At 40.5% G+C, this 27,240-nt stretch overlaps 1 protein-coding gene across 1 annotated transcript; it reads right to left on the minus strand.

The window, feature by feature from the left end:
- Positions 1–1,183: 1,183 nt before the first annotated feature.
- Positions 1,184–26,848, minus strand: LOC145767255 (microsomal triglyceride transfer protein large subunit-like). Its single transcript, XM_082579046.1, has 19 exons — positions 26,715–26,848; positions 26,194–26,325; positions 25,799–25,881; positions 24,850–24,978; positions 18,289–18,396; positions 17,011–17,127; positions 16,459–16,604; positions 15,707–15,795; positions 15,118–15,203; positions 14,498–14,658; positions 13,723–13,891; positions 13,095–13,208; positions 12,343–12,773; positions 11,195–11,293; positions 10,727–10,847; positions 10,034–10,261; positions 8,889–9,013; positions 8,065–8,235; positions 1,184–3,780 (listed from the first exon to the last, which is right to left on the minus strand). Exons 1-19 carry the CDS (start codon positions 26,770–26,772, stop codon positions 3,636–3,638), a joined length of 2,712 nt encoding a protein of 903 aa, XP_082435172.1. The 5' UTR covers positions 26,773–26,848; the 3' UTR covers positions 1,184–3,635.
- Between the last annotated feature and the right edge of the window lie 392 nt (positions 26,849–27,240).

Consider the following 27,240-nt stretch of genomic DNA (forward strand, 5'->3'; position numbering starts at 1 on the left):
AGTAAAACTTTCCTGCTGTCCTCTCATTGACAATCTTCTTTGAGATCTTTTCACATAATCAATCTACTGGAGACGTCTGTTCAATTGGTTTCAAATTTTTTTTCACATGTTTCACTCAAAATCACTGCCATTTCCTTTTACACTAATTATGTCGTTTCTACCATTTGCTCTGTGGACTTGCCATGATCATACTGCTGGTTATGTGGAGAGGGCAATGTTGCCCCCCCCACTCTAACTTGGGTTAACAAGTTGCCTCGTGTTTTAGTTGGCAACAGGGCAATTAGAAAACTCAGTCCAGTCTCAGTCATCATTGGGGTTCGTTGGATGTGTCTGTGGGGATTCATTCAACGATTGTATGTCGTGGTCAACCACAATGTTGTTACTAGTTCCACTGCATTGAAGTTGTTGCACCCACCAAGGTTTCTATTTGCGCTCACTTGTCATCATCCGAGCTGTCTATCACAAAACTTATTTGCTTTTAACTCGACAATTCCCATAGTTGCTTCACTGAAACCGTTTGTGCTGCAGCGCAGTTTGTTTCTGAATTCACGGTGCATGACGTCATCATTTTTCAGTGTTTTAATGACGTCATGATCGTGTGGTAGAGAGTTTGTGTCGATCTTATATTTCGTTTGCCATCGACACCGTTATGACGTGGTTGCATGACGTCAAAAAATTAATGACGCGTCAACAGGGCAGAATACTGCAGCTGTCGCTTACTCCTTATGTACATACCTCGTCGTCTTACTGGTTTTGCTGCTAAGTTTATTTCAATACATTTCCCTTGCTGCCTCATCGCCCGTGCAATTCCATGCATGCTGAAGCTGGCTTCTATTCATGCGATTATGGTTCGACACCCGGTAAGCCTTCCACCAAAGGTTGTCAACAATGTGGACCTGTTTTACTTTGTCGCCACTTTCGTATTAAACTCAATGTAACTTAAGTGTCTGGGGCTTGTTATTCTTCGACATCGCCATTGCGCTGTTGGCATCACGCTGGTGATGTGTGTGTTCGACAAATACAATTAAACTGAGAACATCGCGGCCCTAAACGCTGGTAGGAATCACCACGGAGTTATGCAACCGACAACTGCCACGAGCGAGAGCCTGAGCACGGTACTCGTTAGTGTGCCGTTCATGAGCTGTCTTAAGTGCCCTGCTAAAATGAAAATAATGTCTGGGGTTGTACAAGATGCGTTTTTACTAAAGACAATTGCGTATTGACCGAAATATTGCAACAAGCGCGACAACGAATGTGGCGTCATAAAACAATGCGCGGCTCGGACGAATACGTTTGCCTCTTCTCACCGTTCACGTGTCAGAGACGAGGAAGATAGTACCAGTTACAATAAACGATCATCGCCCAGTTGATGAACGGGAAAAGGAGGCAACACCTGAATGTTACCTTTGATATAACGATGTCGTTGAAATGTCACAAACCCGGCAACTTTATAGGTGTTCTGACATCGTATGGTGTTTTAAGTCAGTGAATAGCAAACAAAGCAATATGGTTATTTTAACACGATCGGAAGAGGTCATTTGACCAGGCTCTCGTGGGAGGGGTTGCTGGGTCGATCCAACTAAGCGGGAAATGCTCACAAGTTGATAACAGATGAGGGGAAGCTACTGGAAGAACGAAATGGACACATATTTGACACCTAAAGCACAGACATACCCTGATTTCAACAAAGAAACAACGTTTAATCGATGTAGTTTATCGTTAACCAAAACGAGCCAGCAAATCAAGCCTTTCTACATTGATTCAACGTATGCGGACAATGTAAATTTGAATGATTTCTTGGCTGAAAACTGGTTTCCACATGAAAAGTTCATTTTTTCCAAATTAAATCAAGAGAAAATTACTTGAAACACTTCCCAGACAGCAAAATCAGTCATTTATACATTGATTCAACGTCTCGCAGACAATTTTGCTGTTTGGGTTCTTTGCTGGCGCCGATGCTTTGCAACGTTAAGACAATGATGATAATGTAAAAATTCAACTTATTTTTGACAATAATGCAACGTTTACAATAATAAATTGCATGAAATATATCAAAATACCTCAAAACGTTTTTAACTGCAGTATAACTTTACGAAAAGTGATTTTCCCACAACTTAAACCCATGATGGATTACAAAGAAATTGAGTGTTGGTTGTTGGTTTGTTACCTGATTCAAATTTTGAGTTTCCAACTTTTTCTAATGCGAATTTACGACTAGCTAACCAGCTGTTCAACAAACAACGGCATTTTTCAAAAGGCGTAGACATAATTAGAAATTAACACTCAGTGGGATTGCGCGAAAATTGGCAACTTCAAAAATCAACTCGTAAAAAAATCAAATTTTCAAAATCAAGTAAATAGAAAAATGTAAAGAATACGCAAAAACTAATTTGACATTTCACAAGGAAACTTAGTGGGGCTGGGTTTTATCTTGGGTTTGCTCCAAGACATTTAATATTCGACGCCGACATGAGCAATACAAACAAAGCGATGGTAACTGCACAAGGCTCGCAATAATCACGCAGCGCATAGCAAAATCCGTCATCTTTACATTGATTCAACGTCTGGAGACGTTGAATCGATGTAAAAATGACGGATTTTGTTGTCTGGGTTTTCATATAAAACTTTAAGTTAAAAATCAATTGCCGGAAGCAAAACAGGATAAGTTCTTCAACTAATCTATTTCTAAAAGTTGAACAGGCACTACGGACCCGGATGTAAAAACGATTTGAAGATACTGTACGCGAATTGCAGCAAAATACTGTACGTTGGAGGAAACACTCAATCATTGCAGCAACACAAAGTTCACACTATAAACACTAAAATCCATAACACTTGGTGTGATAGAATTGATTGATTTCATCAATTAAGCAGTGCACGACTGCACGTGGCTATGTCAATTGCAACAACTTTGCCGTGTGGTGGCGCCGACGGGCTAGCATGTGACAATAATATCTATTAAACAGGACAGCAGCGGGGTTTGTACACAGGGGTCCGGCATTCAAAGCACGAAGACACTGCGACACACGCTCACTAGTGGCCATTGACGATCAATAAAAAACAAAGTGATTACGAGATAAATGGATGTTGATTATTTGCAGATGGAATATCAGCTTTCCATTGAACTGCAGTAAATTAACACCGAAACAACGGTTATTTTCTCGCCGTAGGCGTTGCGTAGATAGGGGAGCTAACAAACATGGCGATTCAAAAGAACAAATTACCTAATTGAATAAAACAAAAGGTGATAACAAACCAGTGGACGTGTCGCCGCATTTGAAACAGGGGTTTGAAGTGGATGAGAGATGCCTCCTTAGTGAGCACAGAGCACCAGATGGCGTTAGATGTGCCTCATAGAAAACTAATTGCTTCAAAAAACAAAATTCATCCAAAGCCGTAATGAGTTAGCACCAAAGGAATGGTCTCTAACTGTTAGCTGATTGACAGTGAGGTTGGTCGGGTGGGGCGGCTTTGCGGGTCAGACGAAGAATAAAATAAGGCAACAACGAATGAGGATGTGTTCAGAACCCCTGTGTAAGCAGCAGCGACGTCTGGTAGACATCGATATAAATAAGTCGATGATTTGTGCGAACATAGCACTTTGATGCAATGATCTAACCACGAGATGGCGTCGATTAATCCGTCAATATCTTGGAGCACATTTGGGAATTTCCCTGATGAAGAGGCAAGGTGAGCCCTCTGACGTCAGTACGTTGACGCCACATGGACACGAGACGCTTGTCTGAATTCTTAACTCGTTCGTATTTCCTCAGTGATTTCCTGTGGAAGGAAAAAGGAAATTTAATGAGATCTCAGCACAGTTTACATCGGGTCATGTTTAAGACACAGATGCTCTATGACCTGCCAATCAGAAGAATAAATCTTTCTTAAGCTTGGAGCTGAAACCAAAGTGTCAAGGTAGCTGATTTTTTTCAGCCTCCATTTCTACGGAGATGCCTCAACGTGGTGCAGACGTGAACCCAGGCTGAAAGGTAGGATCATTCCTAGCAACTCCTGGGACTCATAGCCCCATGTAAGTCTCCAACGGCAATCTCTTTTTGAGCAGTGTCTGACGGGCAGACATCCTGTAAGGCAGGCCTCGATGAGCAGAGTACCCGGTAGCCCGTTGCAATCAGTTCCCCTAAAGCTGCACGTTTCGATCTCATTGGACCGCAGTGGACAACTGGACATGGAGCTGGCCAAGAGTGTGTGCGTAGCCCTCGCGTAGCTACGACCGCCTTAAACAATCATACAAGTGAATCGCCTTTGTCTCAATTTGGACATGGACCAAACAAAGCCCAATGGCGATGATATCCCGGTAACGGGGGCAGGTTTGGCAGCAAACGAGGTTTGGAACAAGAAAGCGCAGTAGATGGTAAGTTTACCCAAAACCTTTATTATTATGGTAATGTTAAAAGTAATACAGTAGAGTTCGCCTATAACGGCTTCGTTTATAACATCAATTCGCCTATTACATCACATTTCGCTCGGTCCCGGCAGAATTCCTATCTTTTACGTACATTAGGGTGCCACAGGCGCCCTCATGTGGCCGAAATCACCTGAACTTTTTTTCTGGTGTGACATTTCACATATTAAGGCACTTTGCAAAGTTTGATTGAGATTGGACAAAAATTGGATGTGCAGATTGAAAACGAAAGACTAAACTGAAATACAGTAAAATTAGGGGATTTCCCTAGTTTGAACATCAGTTTTTTTGCTATTTCTCATCTTTTTCTCCACATTGAAACAAGGTAAATTCAAGAATTAGGTTAGGAGACCAGTGCCAGTATGTCAAGATCTCAATTGAGGTCAAGCATGACAGCTCTACGCCTGTTACATTGAATCAACATAGCTGGCTTGACCTCACCCAGGGTCTTGGAATAAAGGCTTCCGATATTACTATCAGGTATTGGAGGCTCAAAACTGCTTGGTGTTCCTTATTTGCCTGCACAAACATCCGATTAAAACGGAAAGCAAGCATGGAATTGTTAAACAATTGGAACTGTACTGCATGTCTTGCTGCAATGGTGTTTGACACCACAAGTAGCAATACGGTCCACAAAACTGCGGCCTGTATCCAGTGCTGTAATCGTAAAAAAAGCACAGGGTATACTGTCAGATTTTCCAAAATGATAAATAATACACAACTTACAAAATAGTCTTTATTCTACCATAACATGAATTATCAACACCAAAATTATACGAGTACGGAATTAAGTTCATGGTACACCCAGGTACCGTTGGTCCTCAAATGGTTAAGTAGTTAGTTAGTTAGTAGTTGTCAAGAATCAGTAAGGATAGCATAAGCACTCTCTTTGGAAAACCAGAGGGTATACCATAATTGCTCAAAAAAGCAGAGAGTATACTGCGTATACCGCCGTATACCCTCAAATACAGCACTGCCTGTATCCAAATACAAGATCATCTTGGAAAAGGCCTACTTTGGGCAGCATGCAGGCATCATATTGGGGAGATAATACTGACGCATGTTTGGGAAGAACTCAAAATAGAAAGCAGCAGTGGACCCAACATTTCCATATTTCAATGCTTTAAAAGCAATTTTCAAACTCTTTCTGATAGCGCATCAGGTTGTTTTCATACATCAAAATCGCACGAGGAAATTGATCTGCTTGCCAGCAAGCGGGAAGAATTGTCTGAGCTGATAAATCAGATGAAGCTCCATCCAGAATCATCCAAATTTTTAAGAAGCGACTAATTAGAACTTTTGAATTTGTATCAATTGTACTTAAACTTGAACCACCTACCAGTAAGGATGTGTCTCTCCAAAGACCTGGTGCATTACACAGAGCCAGGTGGATGAGCAAACTTATATATTCACTGAAAATTGTGCTCTTACAAGACGAAATTCATAAATTGCCCCAAAAAAATGTCATCATGAAAGCATCTCAACTCGAAAAGTTAAAGAGGTTTCTACAATTTACAGTTTATTTCTATGTATCATGGTAGTTTACATATGTTGAGGCGAAAAAGAAAGTTGATGCTTTCAGAGTCGTTAATGATGCCGCTGAGCGAGGCGTCAAGTTGGCCCATGACTTCTTGTCAACTTCAAACCTTGAAGAACGCTACCAAAACATTCTCCAAGTAGTCGAAAATGCGAGGAAGGTATTACCTAATCAACGTACTCGACAACTACAGTCTGAGGGCACATGGTTTTTAACCATGTAATTGTCAAAGTACTGACTGTATAACTCCATAAAGTGTTGTCAGCTTACACAACATTGCAATCAGCATTATTTGCAGCCTGTCATAGCATACCAGTAGTCTATTATGCTGCATTTTACTTTGTAATTAGATACTAGATAGTTGTGTGTTATTAATTGCCATTTTACCTTTCCATTTCACTATTATTGCAAGCGTTAAAACAAATGTAGGCCTCCATAAATTTTACGCTATTGTGATTTTGTTGGTAGTGGATGTCTGGACTCTAAGCATTGTGCTTTGTGTTTATCTTTCTGTGTTACGTTGTTACTGACTATGTTTAGTGTGTAAAGATCCAATTTTTTGTTTTTGAGTCCAAGTTCCGTACAAACATAGCTGAGATTTTGATCTTCAAAGACCAAAAAGTTTTCAATAAACAAAAACGATTAGTTAATGAATGTAGCCTACTTTTGATTCTTCAAATGCTGTAGTAATTTTATCTCAATAGGCATTTTCTTTACATGGATCCTTTTTTATAATGCATGAAACCTCATATTTTTAGGCTTTTTTCATAAATTGTTGAACATATACAATTGACACATGGTCTGTACGATTGTAAATTAGTAAGTAAGTTCACCAGAAAGTGTTCGAAGTTCAAATACTCCGTAACTGAGAAGAAAGGTCTGAGTTTTGATGATCTAGAGAAGGTTTTACTATTGAAATTGTGAAAATTTACCTTTAACAACTTTAAACCTAATCTGCACGTCCAAATTTTATCAAAACTTATTGAAATTTCTCACACATGCTTTTTTTACTAAGTGTCACATATAAAAAAAAGTTCAGGTGTATCGGACGCAATTTTAATTTTTGGAGGGCGCCTGTGGCACCCTAACGTACATTGTAGTTCGGCTACAACAGCATCGCCTATAACGTCAATTCGCATGTAACAGCACCCTTTATTGGTCGCCAGGCGTCTTTTGTTCGTTTATAACGTCACTTTAAGCCATCACCTTCACCACGAACGGTCAGTCTTTTAATCCAGTTAGCGCTGCTGCTTGCACAATGTCTTCCCTTTATTTTGCTACGTCGTTCGCAGCAGGGACTTTAATTAACTGAATTAACTTTTTTCCCGCGTGAAAAACTATCACATGTAAAAAGCAGCTCTACAGCTGACCTCTAAACAACTCAAAGCAACAGTTGTACGTGCAGTACTGTATAAACTAATTAACTGAATTAACTTTTTTCCCCGCGTGAAAAACTATCACGTGTAAAAAGCAGCTCTACAGCTGTGTCAAATCCGAAACAGTTGAAGATCAATGCGTTTTTTTGCTAACAAACAATGAACTTCTCTACTACTGTAGCCAATGTAACGAGCTGTAGGCTATTGCGCAAATTTCCTGTACCTTACGCTGTAGATTTTTTTTTTAAACAATTTCTTTGTTTACTGTATTTTCTGCGTGCCTTTTGTCAGTTTGGTGGTACACAGTAACCCTGACTGGATTATACACCTCTTTCTTTAATCAAAAGACAGTTGTGGAATAGTTTGCGGTAGTTCGTCTATAACGTCAATTCGGCTATAACGTCAGTTTTTGCAAATCCCCTAGAGGTGCCGTTATAGGCGAATTCTACTGTACAATAGCGTTAGTAGTAAATGTGATAGATTAATTTATTTTATGCAGAACGCAAGGGTATAAGATAAGTCTGCGGACCCTGGCCAAGCTCGTTCGGTTTACAGACATAGCAACAAAAACTCTCAACAACTAATGATGGGGCGATACGCATCACGATCTTCTGAAGTTTCAAGGAGTATTCTACACTGAAACTAGGTGACTGGTATTTCTTTGTCCTTGTGCATATTACGTCAGCATTACATCTGCCACACATAAAACATTGCAAGATACTTACTCAAAGAAAAATGGTTCGTATGAAAGTCGCATACACGACTTCGGGGGAAGGGACGAGAAGTCGGTGAACACAGAAAATAAAAGAGCAGTTTTCGCGTCGAACTGGTTTCGAACCGACGCCCTTATGATCGGGGATTCCAAAGTCAATCGACACTGTATGGACAGCGCACCACTGCAAAGAACAAAATGCAACAATGGTAAGTTCATGACTCAAGGTCTACAATTAGTCATACTCGTATTATGACGAGACATGCGGTCAACAAACATATCGCATTGATCCTGTGGACCGGATAGAAAGGTTGAGTTTCGAACATAAGCGGAATGTGTCTGTAAGTACTGAAATGAGTGACGGTACTCAATGTCATATTGACATAAACACTGACAAGTTGTAACGGCCATGAATGAAACATTATCGCTTACAGCTACGACCACATGGTCTGGTGGACGTGAATGGTTTGAATCTTTATCCTCGGACTGACAAAGCCTTGATAGGTTATTCCTGGTAGTTTTGCATACTTGTAGAGGCTCTTGACGCAGGGCCGGTTACCGAGATTGACAGAGTGAAGTTTTCCGATGTTTGAAAGGTTGTTGTCGGGGAATTATTCCATTCATTAGGTGCCGCTGAATGGAGAAAAGTCCTTAACGTGCGTTGCTCAAGCGCGCACCCCGAGAGTCGAAGTTGCGCGGCGTGATCTTGAGGCGGGCGCGCAACCACTAAGCTAACGGGGCGAACTTGAAACAAATAGAACTGTGAGAATTAAATCGCGAACATCGTTTACGCTCTTATCTACACACAATTTAAAACCATGCAGTACCGGTTCCTACCCGTTCTTCGATATAATCTCAACGTTCCTGTTCCACAAGGAGAAGCTGATGTCGGCGGTAATCTTGGTGGATATCGCGCCTATCACTTCCGCTTTCACACGCAACCCGGAAGCAAGTGGAATGTGCTGGAGAACATACAACAATGGCCATCGGTCGTGCATGTTTGATGTCAGAGCAAAAAGATTATGGAAGTATATACCATCGTACTAAGGAAGTCACTTTGAAACTTAATTCTGGGGGCTTCGCGTCCTTGCTGACATAGGCACGGGTGTTGATAGTTTGCAGTGTTATTGCCAAATATTCAACTACACGACGAGCTGCCTTTGATGCGTAACGTTACGGGTTCCAACCAGTGTAGCACTAACTAAACGACCGTGAACAGTTTGACAAATTTGTTTAAGAAACAACCTCTTTCAGAACCTACTAGTCAGTCATTCTTGCACATTCAACGTATGCAGATGTAAAACAGACTGATTTTCTGACTGGGTTCCTATACTCGCGCACAGGCGCGGATCTAAGAGTTTTTTTTTGGGGGGGCCAGAAATTTTGAAAATGAATTAAAAAGTAAGAAAAAGAAAAAAAAAGATATGAACAATCAGTGGCGTAGCCAGGAATTTTGGTGGTTTGACGGCCGGCGGGCGTGGCGACACCCAGCGGCGGGGGGTCTGGGGGGCCTCCCCCAAAAATTTTTGAAAAATTACTTTGAATTTGGTGCATTCTGAGAGCATTTTCAACAAAAATATGGGTATAAATATTCCTGTAAAATGGTGCTGTCCGGTGGCATAACAAAAGGATAAGATCATGTTTTCTTCGGCATTTTTCGGTAATAAAGCTAAGTCTCTATGTTTTCTTGTTGCTAATTCCTGGCTGAGATATTTGAATGTTTGGTATTGGCAAAACTCGCTCTTTTAATGCAGTTTCGCTTAAAATTAGGCAAACTTTGTATTAGAGACATGGAGACTGAAAGCATCATTCTCAATATCGTGACGTCACACGCGTGCCAAAAGGGGGTTGTAAGTCCGCTGTGGGACTAATATCAGCTGTTCAGAAGCATATCAAATCATTCAACAATTTCTCACAAAATTTCGGGGGGGCCCGGCCCCTTGGCCCCCCCCCCATAGATCCGCGCCTGCTCGCGCACATACCTGGACATGGTCGGCCAGCATGAGCATGGCCTCAACTCCAGCTGGGTCACCAGAGCTGCCGGCCCATATCAGTGACATCATGTTACTGTAACCCCGGAAGAAGGTCAAAGGTCGCAGTTTGACCCCTAGCATAGACGAGGCCATGCCCACCATGGAATCAAGTTCTTCCTCCCCCTCGTCAGGGGTGCTCCCAGTCAGCCCCTCCAACCCCTGGGCTACGATTCCAAGCTGCAAAGTTAAAATGTAAATTAACCAGGAAACCAAAGAAGCCATTTAGTTCACCTCTCAACTATACAGAACCCGAAAAAACTGTCACATCACGATTTTATGTTGGGGACTAACTTTCCAGTCTATTTTCAACCCTTTCATACTGTTTTACCCTCATAGCTATTTCGAGGGGAAAGCCGTAATGAAAAACTTATGCTGTGTGTTTAACTTTGATGCCTCTTTATACACGGTAGTTAGTCTTGTGGGTGAAGAAGGCCCTAAATAAACCATCCCATGCAACACACGTTGTGCAACTGGTGCATCGCCACACGTAGCGGTGCCCAAGTTTTGTTTCAATCACAAACGTGCGCACTCAGGAAGTCAGTACAAACGTCTACAACACAAGTTGAAGAATCACGATTGAATATATTATGGTTAGCCACCACAACGGGCGGCCCACCTTCCAACCCCGCGCCACTCGGTTACCTGGGTTAGAGCGATGCTGTCGTTCATGGCGTGGATGCTGAAGTCCACAGCAGTCCGTCGCATCATCCCGGCATTGCTGTACTCCATGAACAGAGCGTATGTTGATGATGAGTCTGATGAGCTGTGGACGGATGCAGCAAGGCCAATGGAATGAAAAATTAATGTATTTTTACGGTAAGTAAACGTACACAAAACGAGAGACGCTTGATTGGTTTAAAGGAATATTCATTCATGGACAGAGAAAATCTATTTGGAAGTTTCATCGTGTCAGTTTAAAGTATTCACTGATGCGTGGTGTCCTGCCACTCAATGAACAGACACATAGTGTAGCCCGAGTGCATATCCTAAACACCAATTGCAAGAAATGAAATTACCTGAAGATCTATTTTACTTTGGCAACTTTTGTAATGTTTTCTATTTACCAACTGGGAGGGATCACAACACTAAGGTATACTTTATGAAACCTACTTGAATATACGGCCTGTGTAAGCCGATGCCATCCCAGCTTGGGCCAGGCTCCAGTAGTTTCCATATGAAATGTCGCCCAAGACTTTAAGAAGTACATCACTGTGTAAATGCATGGCTAGGTTAAACAACATATTAAAAACCGCCATCTTAGAACCTTATAATGACATAGATCAACAACTAATAGCCAAAATGCGAGAAACATTGTTATCGCATGTTCAAAGTACATGTAAGTTCAAAGTACATTTGAAGTAACAGTAAGTATTGATTAACATTGAGGACGTAAAAACACAAGGAATGGTAAAATGCTTGCTTTGTAGACTCTATCTACATTTTGTAAGCTAAATTAGCGCAATGAATTAGCCTTTGTATCAAGCTACTGTTTTTACACAATCGTTCGTTCAATCCACCTCAACCAACATAGCACACACGCGAAGGTTTACGTTATGTCGTCACCTACTTATCATCTGATCAAGTGTCACCAAACAAACCACATGCTTGAGGTAACTATTAACCTCCCAGCACGAAGCCTACTTCTGTCACCACTCGTTCACTGGGGTTGCCAGCGAGTGACACAAACACAGCATAGTGACATCACAATGACGTAAAGCAACCATTCAGCATGTGAGTGGAGCTTGCGGAAGTTCATCGCCGTCTGCTTCACCGCGCTCTGTTCCTGAAGCCTCGCTGCTCATTTAATTATTGTCTTGTTGGTTTTTAATTCGTTCTGAGCTTTCTTTCCAATTAACTTGTTACCAGCTCAGTGGCCGAGTGGTTTCGCCATCAGCTCTAGTGCTGGTAGATCTGAGATCGATTCCAGGTCGGGTCAATCCAAAGACTTTAAAAACAATACCGTGTTCTTTCTTGCATGACGTAGTGAGAATAAGTCGGTAATAATGTGATGACATCGTAAACCTGATATAAAATTTAAAATAAGCTCTGTCGCTAACAGACCTTAGCTGTCGTGGAGCAACAATAAATAAAACCACAAAATTATTATTACTTGTTCTGTTGCGGCATTGTGCAGGACAGCAAAGAAGCCGTTTGTGGGTGCTTTTCGTTTACAGATGAAGTTGCCTTTTACTTCAATAAAATCTATTTGAGATAATAACTGTAGCGAGTTTATTTCAACTTATTGGAGTCCCACTCACCTGGATGGATGGGATGTCTTGATCAGATCCATGATCCGAGCGTAGAGAAAGTTGGCCAGTTCTCTTGATTTCAATTGAGGAAGAGACAAGATGATGTTCTCCACATCCCGAACAGACGGGTTAGCCTCCAGGACTAAGTTGGCGGCTGCAGAGCGTACTGTGGTTTCGTATCTTCGCTTGTTTTGGTGGAAAATCCGATTCATGGCTTGGATCACGTGACTCGTAAGGTGGCTGGTGTCAAAGACACCTAGAGTAGTGATCGCTAGGTGGTGCACGAGAGGAAATTTGCTGTTCTCAGCGAAGTTGAGGAGTTTTGGGATGAACTCCGGAAGTCCAGAATTTCTCACGAACTGAATGTAGAGAGTTTGTGTCTCTTCTGTCTCCGCATCCATTAATCCTTCATGGATGAGCGCTTTTGCTTCTTTGGCAACCTGGAGATATATTCTTGTTAGCTTTCATCTACAAGAACTTACGTGTGTTTGTGCCGGCCACATATATCTCTACTTGGCTTTTGAAATAACTATTTGTGCACCTTTAAAAAATCAAAAGCGTTTTCTTCTGTCCATTATCTTGGCATACTTCTGTCAATGAAAGCTAATTCAGAATGACGTGGAGAAAGTGGTGAAAACAACCGAAACAGAGGGAAACAATCGGCTAGCCCCAATAATGGGGACAAAACCGGATAACGATCATGACGGTTTCTAATCGCTGCAACAAACCAAACATTGTGTCGTCATAGTGGCCCATCTCACCTTCTTATCGCAGTTGCCGGGCTTTATCTTGCAGAACTTGTTGAGCACAGCGCCGAGTGACAAAGCGACTGTCTCTCTGATCTTCACGCTAGCGATCTCCCCCTCGAAAGCTTTCTGTAAAGGACGCGCACAACAATTCAACAATGGTGAACTGCAAGGCAAACAACCACGATGTGACGTCATCACACATCCAGAGAAGCCGAACACTGAACCATCATTTTGGAATGCAGTAAAACATTGTAACAATGTTTGAAGAATGCATAGAATTACTAGTGAACAAGAAAATGATATTGTGAACATTGTAAGGTGGTGTGGTAACGCAGCGTATAAGACGTTGGCTTTCCAATAACGCAAACCTGGTTCGACTCCCGGCTTAAGCTGGTTGTTGATAAACAACTCTTACTTTCACTCAAGGTGCAATAAATTGGATGGGCGTAATTGCCGAAGAAAAGGAACTGGCCACCCTACTCTCGTATGTACCAAGGGCCTTAGACTTAATAGGAATAACATCCTTTAAATGAGCGGCTTATCTTTTTATCCCATCATGCTTGGACTCAAGCCTGAGAGCACTTTAACGTTTAATTAAAACAAATCACAGCTAAGAATGCAACATCATCAAAAGACCAACCTTCAAATCAGTGAGAGCGAGTTCGGACGGATGTGATGAGAATGATATCCCTGTGAGCGCCCGCTCGATGTCGCCCGTGTCCTCCGTCTTACTCATATCCAGAGACTTCATGAGCACTGATTGTGACGCGGGAGTCTGTGCAGCGGCTAGCACGTCGATCAAAGTCAACCTGCCACGGTCAATGTCCGATCAGTGACTTGCCATGATAACCGCAATGGAGGGCGAATGTTTTTACTGGCTTTGTACAGCGTGTGGACTATTGCAGAGTACGTGCTTTGTAGAGTGAATTTCTAACCTGGCACCCATGAAAAGTTTCAAGAGGACTCGTTAGTCAGATGAATTAACAAATAAAACTAAGTGGTTAATTACAAAGTCGGTCATCAGAAAGAATGACAAATACACAGAGAAAATGGACTACGGTAGTGGCCTCTAACCTAAAGATCCTACGGAAGTTTTTTGAAAGCCCGTTAATTTTTAAGATTTTAAAAAAGATGTTTTGTGGGTCGGCAGGTTGAGTAACTTCTTGAAAAGGGTCCATGATTATAAAAATGTGAAGAACCGCTGATGTAGTTTAGCCTGGTCTGGTATTTGAATGCAAATATATTTATAGCGCGTTGAAGTCCACGTACGCATAAAAGTCAAACAAAGATGCCAACACAGCAGATTTTAAAGTAAACTCTAAGACATTACTTTTCCAACATTTAAAGGTTTTCAAATTTACTACATTCTGCCTTTGCAAATTCCAGCACTCAATTCACACGTATTGTTGTCGAACCTTATTTCTTTGTTGGCTTTGTCCTTTATCAGCTTGGACAGTGTCTTCTTGTCAGCTTGCCTGGCCGCTCGCACGGCTGTTATGTAAGCCTGCACTGAGCTACTGTTGGCCATGTTGCCACGAGACAACTCGTCGCGGTGACCGTCCACTACGTCCTTTATCTGCATTATGACAATAGTCTATCACGATACATTCGAGAAGTGAATATGTTTTTACACATCGGAGTAAAACATAGCGAACAAGTGAGGGTGCATTGTGTAAAAGATTTCCTAAAAACAATTTGTTTTTTGCGTTGAAAGTGATTTCATTTTTTAAATTTAACAGGATTAGTTGTTCAGATAAAACTTCACAAATCACGCTTATCTCCTCGCAATCATCTATTCTATATAATATTCCGTGAAAAACATCAGTCACGTGACAAGCTGCACCAATGAGATGCAACCAGCAGCCCACACTTTGATACCGCCATGGCACCGAGCAACCACAACCTCGGCACTCCCACGCCTCACAAAACTTCCCACGGCATCATCATTGACAAAAGACATCAGTCACGTGACAAACTGCACCAATGAGATGCAACCAGCAGCCCGCATTGAGACTGCCATGCAACCACGCCTCACCTTGAGACAACCCTCCGCGCATTCCTTTACGTCACGTTGCGTCACCAGCGTGTCCTTTACGTAGGCGTCGCCTTGCTTGCGTCGTTCTGTACAATAATAGCCAAAGACTGTTTATCGTTTGTGAAGAATGTTCTGTATTCACATGTTCGTCAACATGGTAGCAAGCACATTAGTTCTCGTTAGTTCTACAGCAGAGCATCCAAATTAGGGTGTGAAAATTCATTAGGGACCCGAAATTAAATAGAGATTTAGTAGAACATGGATGTAAGAGCTACGGAATCAATCCACGAAGCTGATTTGCTCGAAACGTTTCCATGACAACTTCATTCGAGTTCCAGTTGACTACTGACCAGACCCGAGTCAGCGGTTCTACTCCCAGTGCCCACAGATGCGGAACTAGAATAACTTAGCTTTAGAACAGGCCTTCTCACTACGAGCATGTAAACACTAACAACAACATTCAATTTATAGTGATCACAGGTATCAATCCCACCACCATGGATGGGTTTCCTTTCCATGCAACTTCGTGCCAGTGAAGCAATTTCATGCACATTCAGCACAATCGGGTTGAAGCTGTCACTCTAGTTACCTTTAGCGAATGCTTTGAGGGCTTCGTCTTCACTTTTATAGGTTTTCGGTGTTTTCTGAGCTTCACTGTCCAACAGACCCAGCTTCTGCCTGCAAAGCAAACACTGAAGCAACCGCCGTGTTTGTTTAATTGTAGACTGAGGGTTAGCAGCATCATAACTTTCATGGTTTGTGCGAGCAATGTTTTTAAATACGACGCCTTGTCAATCACGTCTGCAGGTCACGTGACATGTGCAATTTGTGACGCTTCCGTTTTGCGACTTTGATGCACCTTTGCACGCGAGGGGTTTCAAACGAATGGCGCAGGCAATCAGACGTTGTTCACGTAAACATGTTCATCAATGGCTTGGCGGAGGAAGATAACCGTAACCACAGTTGCGCGTTAATAATAATAGTGACAACTATGAAAACTACGAGAACGTGATGGAAAATTTATTTTAGGCCAACTATAGGCCTAAAAAATAGTGGGATGGCGGAACGGATATGACGTTGGCTTTCAATTATGCAAACCTGGTTCAACTTCTGGCTTCAGCTGGTTGTTGAAAACACCGCTCACCTCTACCTAGGATGTAATAAATTGGTGGGCTTAATTGCTGCAGGAAAGGCCCTGCTCTCATTAGTACCGAAGGCTTAGTACAATGAAAACCTTATCTTCTCATCTCCGACACTTGAATCAAATATGAGACCACATTTACCTTACTGCTTCCAATGCCAACGAACCAGCATTGAACCCACAAGTCAGACGTCACGTACCTTCCTTGCACCAGCAGACTGATGTCCTGCTTGATGTTCAAACGAATAGAATGTGACTCCATGGCAACGGCGAAGACAATGTGTGAAGAGTCGTCCGCCAACGTGTACAATGCTCTGCTTGTGGAGGTGCTGGTCACACCAAGGACCTGAGGTTCAAGATAAAACGTTTCCAAGTTAAGCAATTTGCTCAATGGACAGAGCACCTTGAATAAATACAAACCAATGGTTCCTACGTTCAAAGCCAACACGAAAAACTGCATTCATGCTAGAACTATAATAAACGACATTTAAATAGAAATGAAACGAAGTTTAAAAAAAAAAGTTTAAAAGTTATATCATTACTGCATGCAAACAATACACTTATGATTGATGTAATCCATCAACATCTTTAACTTCTGCAGAACAATTTGCAAATTTGTTATGCAGTTGATTTGAGTTTGTATTGGATAGCGTAACAATTTAATAACTTCATTAACTGAGTCATCTTTTCTTTCTATACAATATTTCATAAAGACGTCGACCTCTGAATTAAAGAGCTGTATCTACAATTACCTTATTAAGTGCTGTGAAAGATTCTTCATTGTTCTCGCAGCTGTCCATGTCTTTAATCTTTTTAACTTCATTCCCGTCAACGACATACGAAACATCACATTTCCCTGATGGGTCCTCCTAACGCACATTATGGTTCATAATGATCAATATGCAATCACTGAGTGACACTATAAACAGCGAATTGTGACCAAGATGTCTGTACTTACCATGATATTGATGAAACAGTGATGTTACCAATTACTAGGGCCATTTTTATATGACCATAAAAAATCAATAATGTGACTTTATTTTTTGGAAAATATGACTTTATATGACTTTACGTGAAAATCGTTTATTTTTACATGCGAACAACGTCACTCACGGAACTAAAGAGTAAAACATACGCAACATAACAGCAATACACATCCATTTTTATTTTAAACCACTGTTGTAGTACAGTTTCATGTAGCGTGGAATGTTAGAGTCTTTGAAGTTACGATTTGGACGTAAAATGACTTTAGTAAGGAAAATGAGCGCTCCACAGACGCTGACGTGGGTTGACACTTCTGCAGTTTTGCATAAAGCGCTGGTGAAATGTCTTGTCTTTGTAGCTCCATAATTTGTTTCACATCGTTTTTGTCCAATCGCTTCTTAATGTAATTTTTGAGCTCAAGCGGATCTTTTCCGAAATCAAGGGCATTTAGATCAGCATGGGCCTCTTTGATGGTGTACGTACAACTTTCCATTTTGAGTATTAAGATGAAATATTGTTGTAGTGGAGGCATATTTCTGTTAACTGACTAGTCAACTTTGGATCGTTGACTGAATTTTTGACGCTCTTTACAATAACTCCTTCGCCTTCCCATGCATTGGCTATTTCTTTCACTTTAATGCAATGTGTGACCTCATAAAGTATAGGTCTGTGACTGTAATTGTTATGTAGGCTAATCCTACAGTTTGCCTTCGTTCAATCAGAAATTGTCTTACATTCTTAGTGCTTAATTGCTTCACCGCTTAAATTGGTACTTTTTATTTAAAGTATAAAACGGTATGACTTAATAACTCAAAAATATGACTATATAACTTAAAAAGCTGATTTATGACCTAACCAGGAAAATATGACTTTATATGACTTAATAACTTTCTTAATATACCTCATAGGGATGCGGTTTTTGCGTTAAAACTGATTTCACGACTTACTGATGCCTAGAAAAAAATATGACTTTAATGACTTTAAATGGCCCTACCAATTACTATAAATAAGATAGTTAGAAAATGAAGGATAATAATTAAACATACCTCTGTCCTCGATCCAGTCTTGGTTTGTACTTGGAGCAATCCCAACATTCCACGCTTCACGTTCAGGGAGGAGACGGTTTCTCCGCTGTAGACGTAGAACGCAACGACCTATGGACATGCAAAGTATTGCTATCACATTGAAAACTGTTATTTTAGTCCGGGAGCGGGGATGGTTGACCCTGCATTGTTGTATTAAGTTTTTTTTACTGTTGATTTTGGTAGCCAAGGGTCTCTATTTTCAGAAACTGCTTGATGACATGTTGTCACCTTTGGGAAATTTGAGAAATTCAAGATGGCGTCCAAGATGGCCGCCATTACATATAAATGACCATAACTCCCTATCCTTATCCATTCACCTTAGGAAGGTGATTTTTGTCTCTATACCTAGGTTGTAGGGGTCAAGCTATCCATTAGAACTAATTATTATCTTAATATCGTATTACATAATGGTAATTTCCAAGATGGCCGCCATTACCTTTAAATGACCATAACTCCCTATCTATTTACCTTAGGAAGGTGATTTTTGTCTTCATACCTAGGTTGTAGGGGTCAAGCTATCTATTAGAACTAATTATTATCTTAATATCGTATTACATAATGGTAATTTCCAAGATGGCGTCCAAGATGGCCGCCATTACATATAAATGACCATAACTCCCTATCTATTTACCTTAGGAAGGTGATTTTTGTCTCTATACCTAGGTTGTAGGGGTCAAGCTATCCATTAGAACTAAGAATTATCTTAATATCGTATTACATACACAATGGTAATTTCCAAGATGGCCGCCATTACCTATAAATGAGCATAGCCTACCTCCCTGTAGCCTAAATCCCATGTAAATACCATATTGTAGTAGACGGGCACTAATAATTCACTATTGTCTTTTTAGGAGCTGCCCGTCAGGGCCCGATTTACCATGAAGCACATGAGGCACAGGCCTCAGGCCCCCTGGTTTTAGGGGCCCCCATTTTTTACATTAGTAAAGTATGCGTAGGTAGTGAAAGTTGTTGTGCCAGTGTGTGCACAGTTGTTATTTTTGAGTAACAATTTCAAATTGTGTAACGATTTTGCAGTAACAGTTGAGCACTCCTGCTCTGCATTGAATGCGATTGCCAATAGGGGCCCCTAAACTTAGCTGTGCCTCGGGCCCCCGTCAGCCTTAATCAAGCCCTGCTGCCCGTAGCCTATAGACTATAGTATGACGATCACCAACAGTAAAACATGAATGGAGAACAGTGCTTTTTCGTGTCCAAATTTGGATGTGAGAATAAGGCTGAACCGTTGAAAGACACTGATCCTGTCAGTGTTCAAAACTTTATCAAGCATACCAAAGTCTATGGGGACAGGTACCATGAACTTCTTGAAGAAAAACTTGGTGAAAATCCTGAATGCACAGTTAAATGTCACAGAAACTGTGCTTCAACATACACTTCAAGCCTCCAGGTTCAAAGGCAAAAAAGGAAGAATCCAGAAAGTTACTCGTTTTACATTCCGCCTAAGACCAGGAGACGGTCATCACTATCAGGGTTTATCTTCAAAGTACATTGTTTGTTTTGTGGTGAAACTTGTGTGCTTGAAAAAGATCCGAAACCCCCAAAACGTTGGCGACCAGCATATTCATGTCAGAAATAGGCAGCGCAGATGGCAAGAAGTCGCACGAAGACCTTCACGCAGCTGATGCAAGGTATCATGTGGATTGGTATCATGCGACAAGATTGCCGAAATAGCTTCTTGTCAGAAAAAATGTGGCTTCAGCTGCAACCAAGTCTGATAGCCAAACTAACATTAATCGTGCCTTTGAATCACTTGTTGTAATGACCAAAGACTCATCCGGCTTCCTGAATTCAGTGGAGTTGCATGAAGCATACAAAGAATTCGGGAGTGATAGTCTCACACGTCGTTTAATTGTCCCAAACCAGATTTACGCAAGGGTGATTTGCCTGCAGGTTATTGGGCTGGACAAGGTTGTGCTTGGTCATGAACTTGCGTCAGTTTCAACATCCATGTTTGATGATACTGGAGATATGAGGGTTGCGAAATCTAAATCTACCTTAAAGAAAATTCTCCAAGTTGAGGTGTCTGATAGAGTTGCTGGCAGCGCAGAAGGTTCTACTAACCTCTTCCAAAAACAAGAAGCAACTGATAGTTGATGATTTTGTCCAGAATAAGAAGTTTCATGAGGACAACACACAACATCATAAGTTAGTGGTAACAGGAGCAGATCCGGTGCCAATCAAAATCAGTGAAAGTGAAGTTGTCATCTCACGGGCAGATCTGTTAACTTCACACGAAGAAGCAGATAACGTCATTGTTCAACAGGTCTTAAGTGGTGCCACGCAAAATGCAGAAAGAAAAATCACTGTCGTTGCCGATGACACTGACGTCTTTGTACTGTTGCTGCATTATCATCACATGGCAAATCTCAAGAATGTTGTATTGATGGAGTCCCCAATCAAAGGAAGCGCGGTGCTTGATATAAGAAAAAAACTGTACAGAAGCATTGTCAGGTAGTGAAATGACTACTCACGCACATGCACTTTCTGGCTGTGACATCGTCGCCTCCAATTTCAAAATTGGGAAGGCTACTGCATTCAAAACACTTCGATAGATCAAACAAAATATGGTTGGGTAAAGGATGACCAAAACAAGTCCCTTTAACCAGTCCCCTACCCAGGGCTGCGATTTTTGCCTTTTTCGGTGACGAGGTCACTCGACACGCGCCATCACTATTCGACAAACGCCGTGCCTTACAAAAAAAAAGGAAAATAAAAAGGTAAAAAAAAACTGAGAGAGGACTAAACGTCGTCAGGTCGAGGAACAATCGGGGGGTGGGAACATCACGTGATGCAATCATAAGAGTGCTGACTTACGTAAACTTTCTTGCGCCAGGTACTTCAAAGCAAGGTCTAAATGTGACGCTTCACACGAGAAACTCCCAAGGCGTCAGCGCCGCCATTTTTGAACACTGCGGGAGAATGCTTTGATCGAAGTTCCAACGCCTGGCAACAAACATTTCGCCACACACGTTTTGTGTTATTCGACACAACGGGTTTCCTTTATAGATAAAATAACCGAAGTAAGCTACTTTAATTGTCAACGTGTTTGCAAGTTTGTATTTATGTCTGACTTATGCACTTGTTGTTCCAAGCTTGCAGAAATGTTTTGCACTGTGAATAAGGAATAGTAGACAGATAAACACGGTTGCAACTTGACTTCCATCCACTAAAAGGGTTTCTGTGATTACGTAATGGGCGATTTTGCATTTACAAAAGCACACAACCCAGCTGGCAAAACCCGTCGTTTTTACATTGATTCAACGTCTGCAGACGTTGAATCGAAAAAACGAGAAGCGAAAAATATACTAGAGTAGTCTATCACGAGTCACGACCGCACTGTTTGATTTGTAGTGATGTACCAAAAGTAGCGATACGCACGCTGTTACGTTAAATAACTCAGGGGGAAAAGTAAGTTAATTTTGGGTTGATTCAACGTTCGATTCAGCACAAATCTATTTAATTTTCCTGGCGGGTTACATTGCGTACCCAAACAGCAAAAATCATCATTTTTGCATTGGTTCAACGTCTACAGACGTGAAGTCAATGCAAAAATAACGAATTTTGCTGCCTGCGTAACAATGCCCAAGAAGAAAAGTACGTTTGTTTTACATTAATTCGACATCTAGCGACTTTGAATTTCACTGCGAGATGATTGCCTCGATTTACGTTTACACTAACATAATTTCGGCACAATTGAGATACCGCGAGCAAACACGAGTCTGTTTGATAAAGAACTAGCCGTCAGAATCGGAATCATAAGACGCTGTATGGGAGGATGAGGTTGTTGCGTCATCACTGAAATACTTGAAGACGCAAAACTGCCTGTTCATGAACGCGCAATGCCATATGATCAGAATCCTTATTTTCCTTTTCTGCCGAAGAACCGTTTATCTAATTTCGTATTACTTTTTTAACTTGACCCCTAGCTTTCTAATTTCGATTTGTTTCCGTCATAAAATTCTTTACAAATTTTGCAAAATACCACACTAACTTTTCCTTCTGTTTGATAATCTATAGCAGGTAAATTCCACTTTTTAACTGTATCTTCTTTCACTATAATTTATATTCGCAACGACACCGGTAAACAATAAGCATTCGATGAAAGTATAACATTTGCGTAACAATTAAGCCAGTATTCATAAGGTGGCAAACTTTTTACAGTTCACAAGAGCATTGTCAGCGCATAAAATAGTTTGCGTGATGCTCTGGGCTACCGCCGTGTGACACGCAATGAAGAAGCGCATAAAATTTCGTTTGAATAAACATTAAAGCATACGGCAATTGTCGCAGCAATCTAAGGTGTGTTGATTTGGCGACGGCAATGTTTTTTGCCGTCGTAGATGGAATCACTCAACCAGCGTGCGATTAAAAACAGTAAGTGACTCTGATACCACACAACTTGTGCGGTAACTCGCGGCCAAACGCTTATAATCTGACTCTTGTGACGTCATAGTACTATTCGACAAACAAGCGTAGAACTTTTGGTCGTTCGACAAGAAAGAAAAAATCGCAGCTCTGCCCCTACCTGATGAAGTCGAACTAGCCCCAGAGATGGTACGACGTCTAATAAAATATGGATGCCATAGTACTACTCCATGCAGTTCACGTGCTTGTAGTTGCAACTCGGCAAACATGAAATGCACAATATTTTGCGCCTGCTATAATCGGGTTGCTATAACCTGACATCATAGAATAGTATGTAAGATAATTTAGTGTTACGACGGCCATCTTGGAAACTACCATTATGTATGTAAGACGATATTAAGATAATACTTAGTTCTAATGGATAGCTTGACCCCTACGGCCCTACAACCTAGGTATAGACAAAAATCACCTTCCTAAGGTGAATGGGTAGGAAGTTATGGTCATTTATAGGTAATGGCAGCCATCTTGGACACCATCTTGGAAATTACCATTGTGTATGTAATACGATATTAAGATAATACTTCGTTCTATGGATAGCTTGACCCCTACAACCGAAGTTTAGAGACAAAAATCACCTTTCTAAGGTGAATGGATAGGGAGTTATGGTCATTTATAGGCAATGGCGGCCATCTTGGAAATTGTCATTATGTAATACAATATTAAGATAATACTTAGTTTTAATGAATAGCTTGACCCCTACAACCTAGGTATAGAGACAAAAATCACCTTCCTAAGGTGAATGGGAACGGAGTTATGGTCATTTATATGTAATGTCGGCCATCTTGGACGCCATCTTGGAAATTACCATTATGTAATACGATATTAAGATAATAATCAGTTCTAATGGATAGCTTGACCCCTAAAACCTAGGTATAGAGTCAAAAATCACCTTCCTAAGGTGAATGGATAGGGAGTTATGGTCATTTAAAGGTAATGGCGGCCATCTTGGACGCCATCTTGAATTTCTCAAATTGCCCAAAGGTGACAACATGTCATCAAGCAGTTTCTGAAAATAGAGACCCTTGGCTACCAAAATCAACAGTAAAAAAAACTTAATACCGCAATGCAAGGTTAAGGGAAAAAATGGCGTTTGGACAGACTATTTTCAGACTATTTTCCTCTTCCAGGATTTCCACAAAAACATTTCTTTGCTGACTTATTTAACGATGGCACCGAGTTTACAAAAATGTGAATCAACTAAAAACGAGTCAAGCACTATTGCACTCGAACAAAAACATCTTTGGTCTTACTAAACTAATTTCTAAAAATTTAATGAGGCTGTTGAGTGTTGACCAGGCATTTAGTTAAATAATATCAAATATAATTATTACTTTCTAAAACCTCTACAGCCTGTTTTCAAATAGAATTTACATACTAGATTTTATTTGAAAAAGGACCTTCTGATGATGCCCCCTTTTAAGGTGAAACAGGCCATAGAAGTTGTAGAAAGTAATAACTATATTTGATGTAATTTGCTCTGCTTGGCTTTTTTGGTTGGCATTGAGCACTTGTCGTAGTATTGATGGTATTTACTGTTTAATTAAATAACATGATATGCATTCTGGTGCAAGTTCATGTGAGTTTGTGATAGTTCAGCTTAGTTTACACCAGAAGAACGTATATCATGGCACTTAAACTTATTTCATTGTGGCTTCAGTGATTAGTACCACTGCATATTTGTATAATCAGCAGAGATCTCCAAATTATACAGCGACCGCTATGCAATGCTGGCAGCAACCAATTGGCAAACATATGATACCAGGAGGTACACGACACCTTGTCGCAGCCGACCTGTCGCAAGGACATCTCACCACAGGGTCCATCTCACCGCTAGACAACTTGACGCAAATTATTTACGTTATTTTTTCACATCTTTTTTACCAAAATACCTTATTATGAAAGCCCAGCTAGAGGTATGCCAAAAAATGTCGGTTTGCATGGTGAGGTGTCCTTGTGGCAGGTCAGCCGTGGTCGGTTGTCTAGCGACAGGATGTTCTGTTCCCGATATCAGAAAACCAGGTGTTTATTCATATGATTTGGTTCACACAAGGAATTGACTATGATGTTAGAACATTTCACCTTTCCATCAATCCATCGGAATATTAGAGGCTTGGTGATGCTGCGCAATGACTTGCTGCGACGGACAGAGTGGAATGAGTTGTCACTTTTCAAGCGATCACTGACATTGAATATTTCTGCTTCTTGAAACTGAAACCACGATGATGATGCAACGTTTGTCATCAACAAAAAAGTTGATTAATTTACAACAAACCAGAAACAAAGAACAATTACATTAGTTCATCAACAATCCAATAACTTTAATATGCCATTCAAAGTACTACAATTGGTTATAATGATTTGTTTTGCAATAATAAAATAATATGATAGCAATCATTATTTTTGTAAGTACCGTACTGTACTGGGAAAACTGATACAATTAAAACTAAACTGATACAACTGAGTGTAACCGCAGTCAAAGATAACTTGCTATGAGTTGTAGCAATACTTTCAAACACATCTATAACACTGTTCTTGAAATGAACATATCATATAAATCCACTCGCTATAAGTGGCTATATAATTGATAGCCTAGCCTATATAATTTATAGGAGGGGAAAAAGAAACCAGGAGGGAGAAAAAGACTGAAGAACTGATGGGGATATGTTAGAGATGAGGAAGACTATTGAACAACTCGCCAGGGCAAACGGAGTAAGATGGTATGGGCATATACTAAGGAGGGAAGAAGAAAGTTTTCTTTGAAAGGGTTTCACTCTGAAGATAGATGGGAAGAGGCAACAGGGCATCCAAAATGAACATGAAAGGAACAGGTGAAAAATAAAACAGACAGAGTTGGACTGAAGGAAGAAGATGTGATGGATAAAATGAGATGGAGAATAGGAGTGAAGGCAATTGGTGCAAGGAAAGAATCGGCCACCTCCACTGATGATAAAACCAAATTTGGATGATGATGACAACAGAAGCAAACAAAAATTTATGTTACAAATAATGAATCATGTCATATATATACCTGCATTTCAACAACTTGGTCAAGTGGATTGTTTGGGTTGGTCCATCTTGGGTTCAGCTCAAACACAGCTCCCACTTTCAAACCTTGAAAAAATAGTTTATTTGAAACAATTTTGATATGTACAACACTTTACATGATTTACACCAACAAAAAGAAGCAAAAAAAATGTTTTCAATTCTAACGTAAGTTCAAAGTATGTCTCGAGAATACAGTACGGTAGCAAAATGCATAACATTCCAGAATACTTTCATGCAGATGAATTGCATAACAATGGTTATAATATGAATATCTCAAAACTGGAAATCTCATAGTTATGTCATGTGAGATGTATCTTAAAACGTACCGGTAGTGAAAGAATTCTGGCTCTTACCTACGAGAATGCAAACAAAACCTACCCACATCCGCGTGTATCCTGTGGACTTTATCTTCATTAGCAAGATCTGCTTCATTTAATATGACCTCTCCTTCGTAACTATAACGATATGACTTTGCAGGGTCAAGATGGAGACCAGATGAGCCAACAGGTACTGAAATGGGAAATCAAAAATTATTTTAATTTTAACATTTTGTTAAGTAGTAATTTTTTTTAGTGTCATTACAAGAATGTATCATAAACAGTGAATGATATACAATATTATACATGTAACAGCAGGCATCTGGGAGCAGCAAAGGGACATTTAGCCATCGAATTAGCTACTTCCAATTATTGCGGAATGTCATTCTGTGTCTTTCCAATAAACAGCCACAAACTGTGAAGCAGCATCGAACCCACATACTTTCAAGTGTCACACATACATTCTTACCATTTAACCACAAAGTTAGCACAGTATGTAAACATTAAAAAGCATTTTATAAATTGTAGTTAAAAACAAATTAGGTACAATGTGTTAAATCATTCAAATAATTTGCATCTCACCTGTTATACAACAGCACACACAGAGCATCAAACAGTAAATTCCTTCAACAAATCGCATTATGAAGAAGTTCAAGTAAGTAAGTTAAAGATCTTGGTTGTTAAACACACAGACTAGATGGTTTACAAAAGTGGAAGCTGTTCAAAGATAATCATTTAAAAAACGAAGTGACTATTTTTACCCACTTGTTGCCATGGTTGCAATCAGGTGTTGCCAGAGTTAGGATTAAAGTTAGGAAGGGTTAAGGTAAGGGTTAGAGTTAAGAATAAGGTTAGGGTTTTCATCTTTGCCCAGGACTAAAAAACTTCTCAAAATACAAGTTTTCGTATTGAACAGCTTTAAACTTTTCTCAAATTAGGGCAGAATTCGCTTATCTGGCAACGCTATTGAGTGTAAATATAGCTACAGCCTTTAAAAAAAGGCTTAGACCTGAAATCTGGCTGTAGCTGATCTCCAACATGAATTGCTTTATAGCTAGCCTATTGCAGTTAAAACTGCTGTCAATACGAAAACAGCAGTAGCTTCGAC

This window comes from Aplidium turbinatum, chromosome 3, assembly GCF_918807975.1.
Source record: "Aplidium turbinatum chromosome 3, kaAplTurb1.1, whole genome shotgun sequence".
Classification (NCBI taxonomy): domain Eukaryota; kingdom Metazoa; phylum Chordata; class Ascidiacea; order Aplousobranchia; family Polyclinidae; genus Aplidium; species Aplidium turbinatum.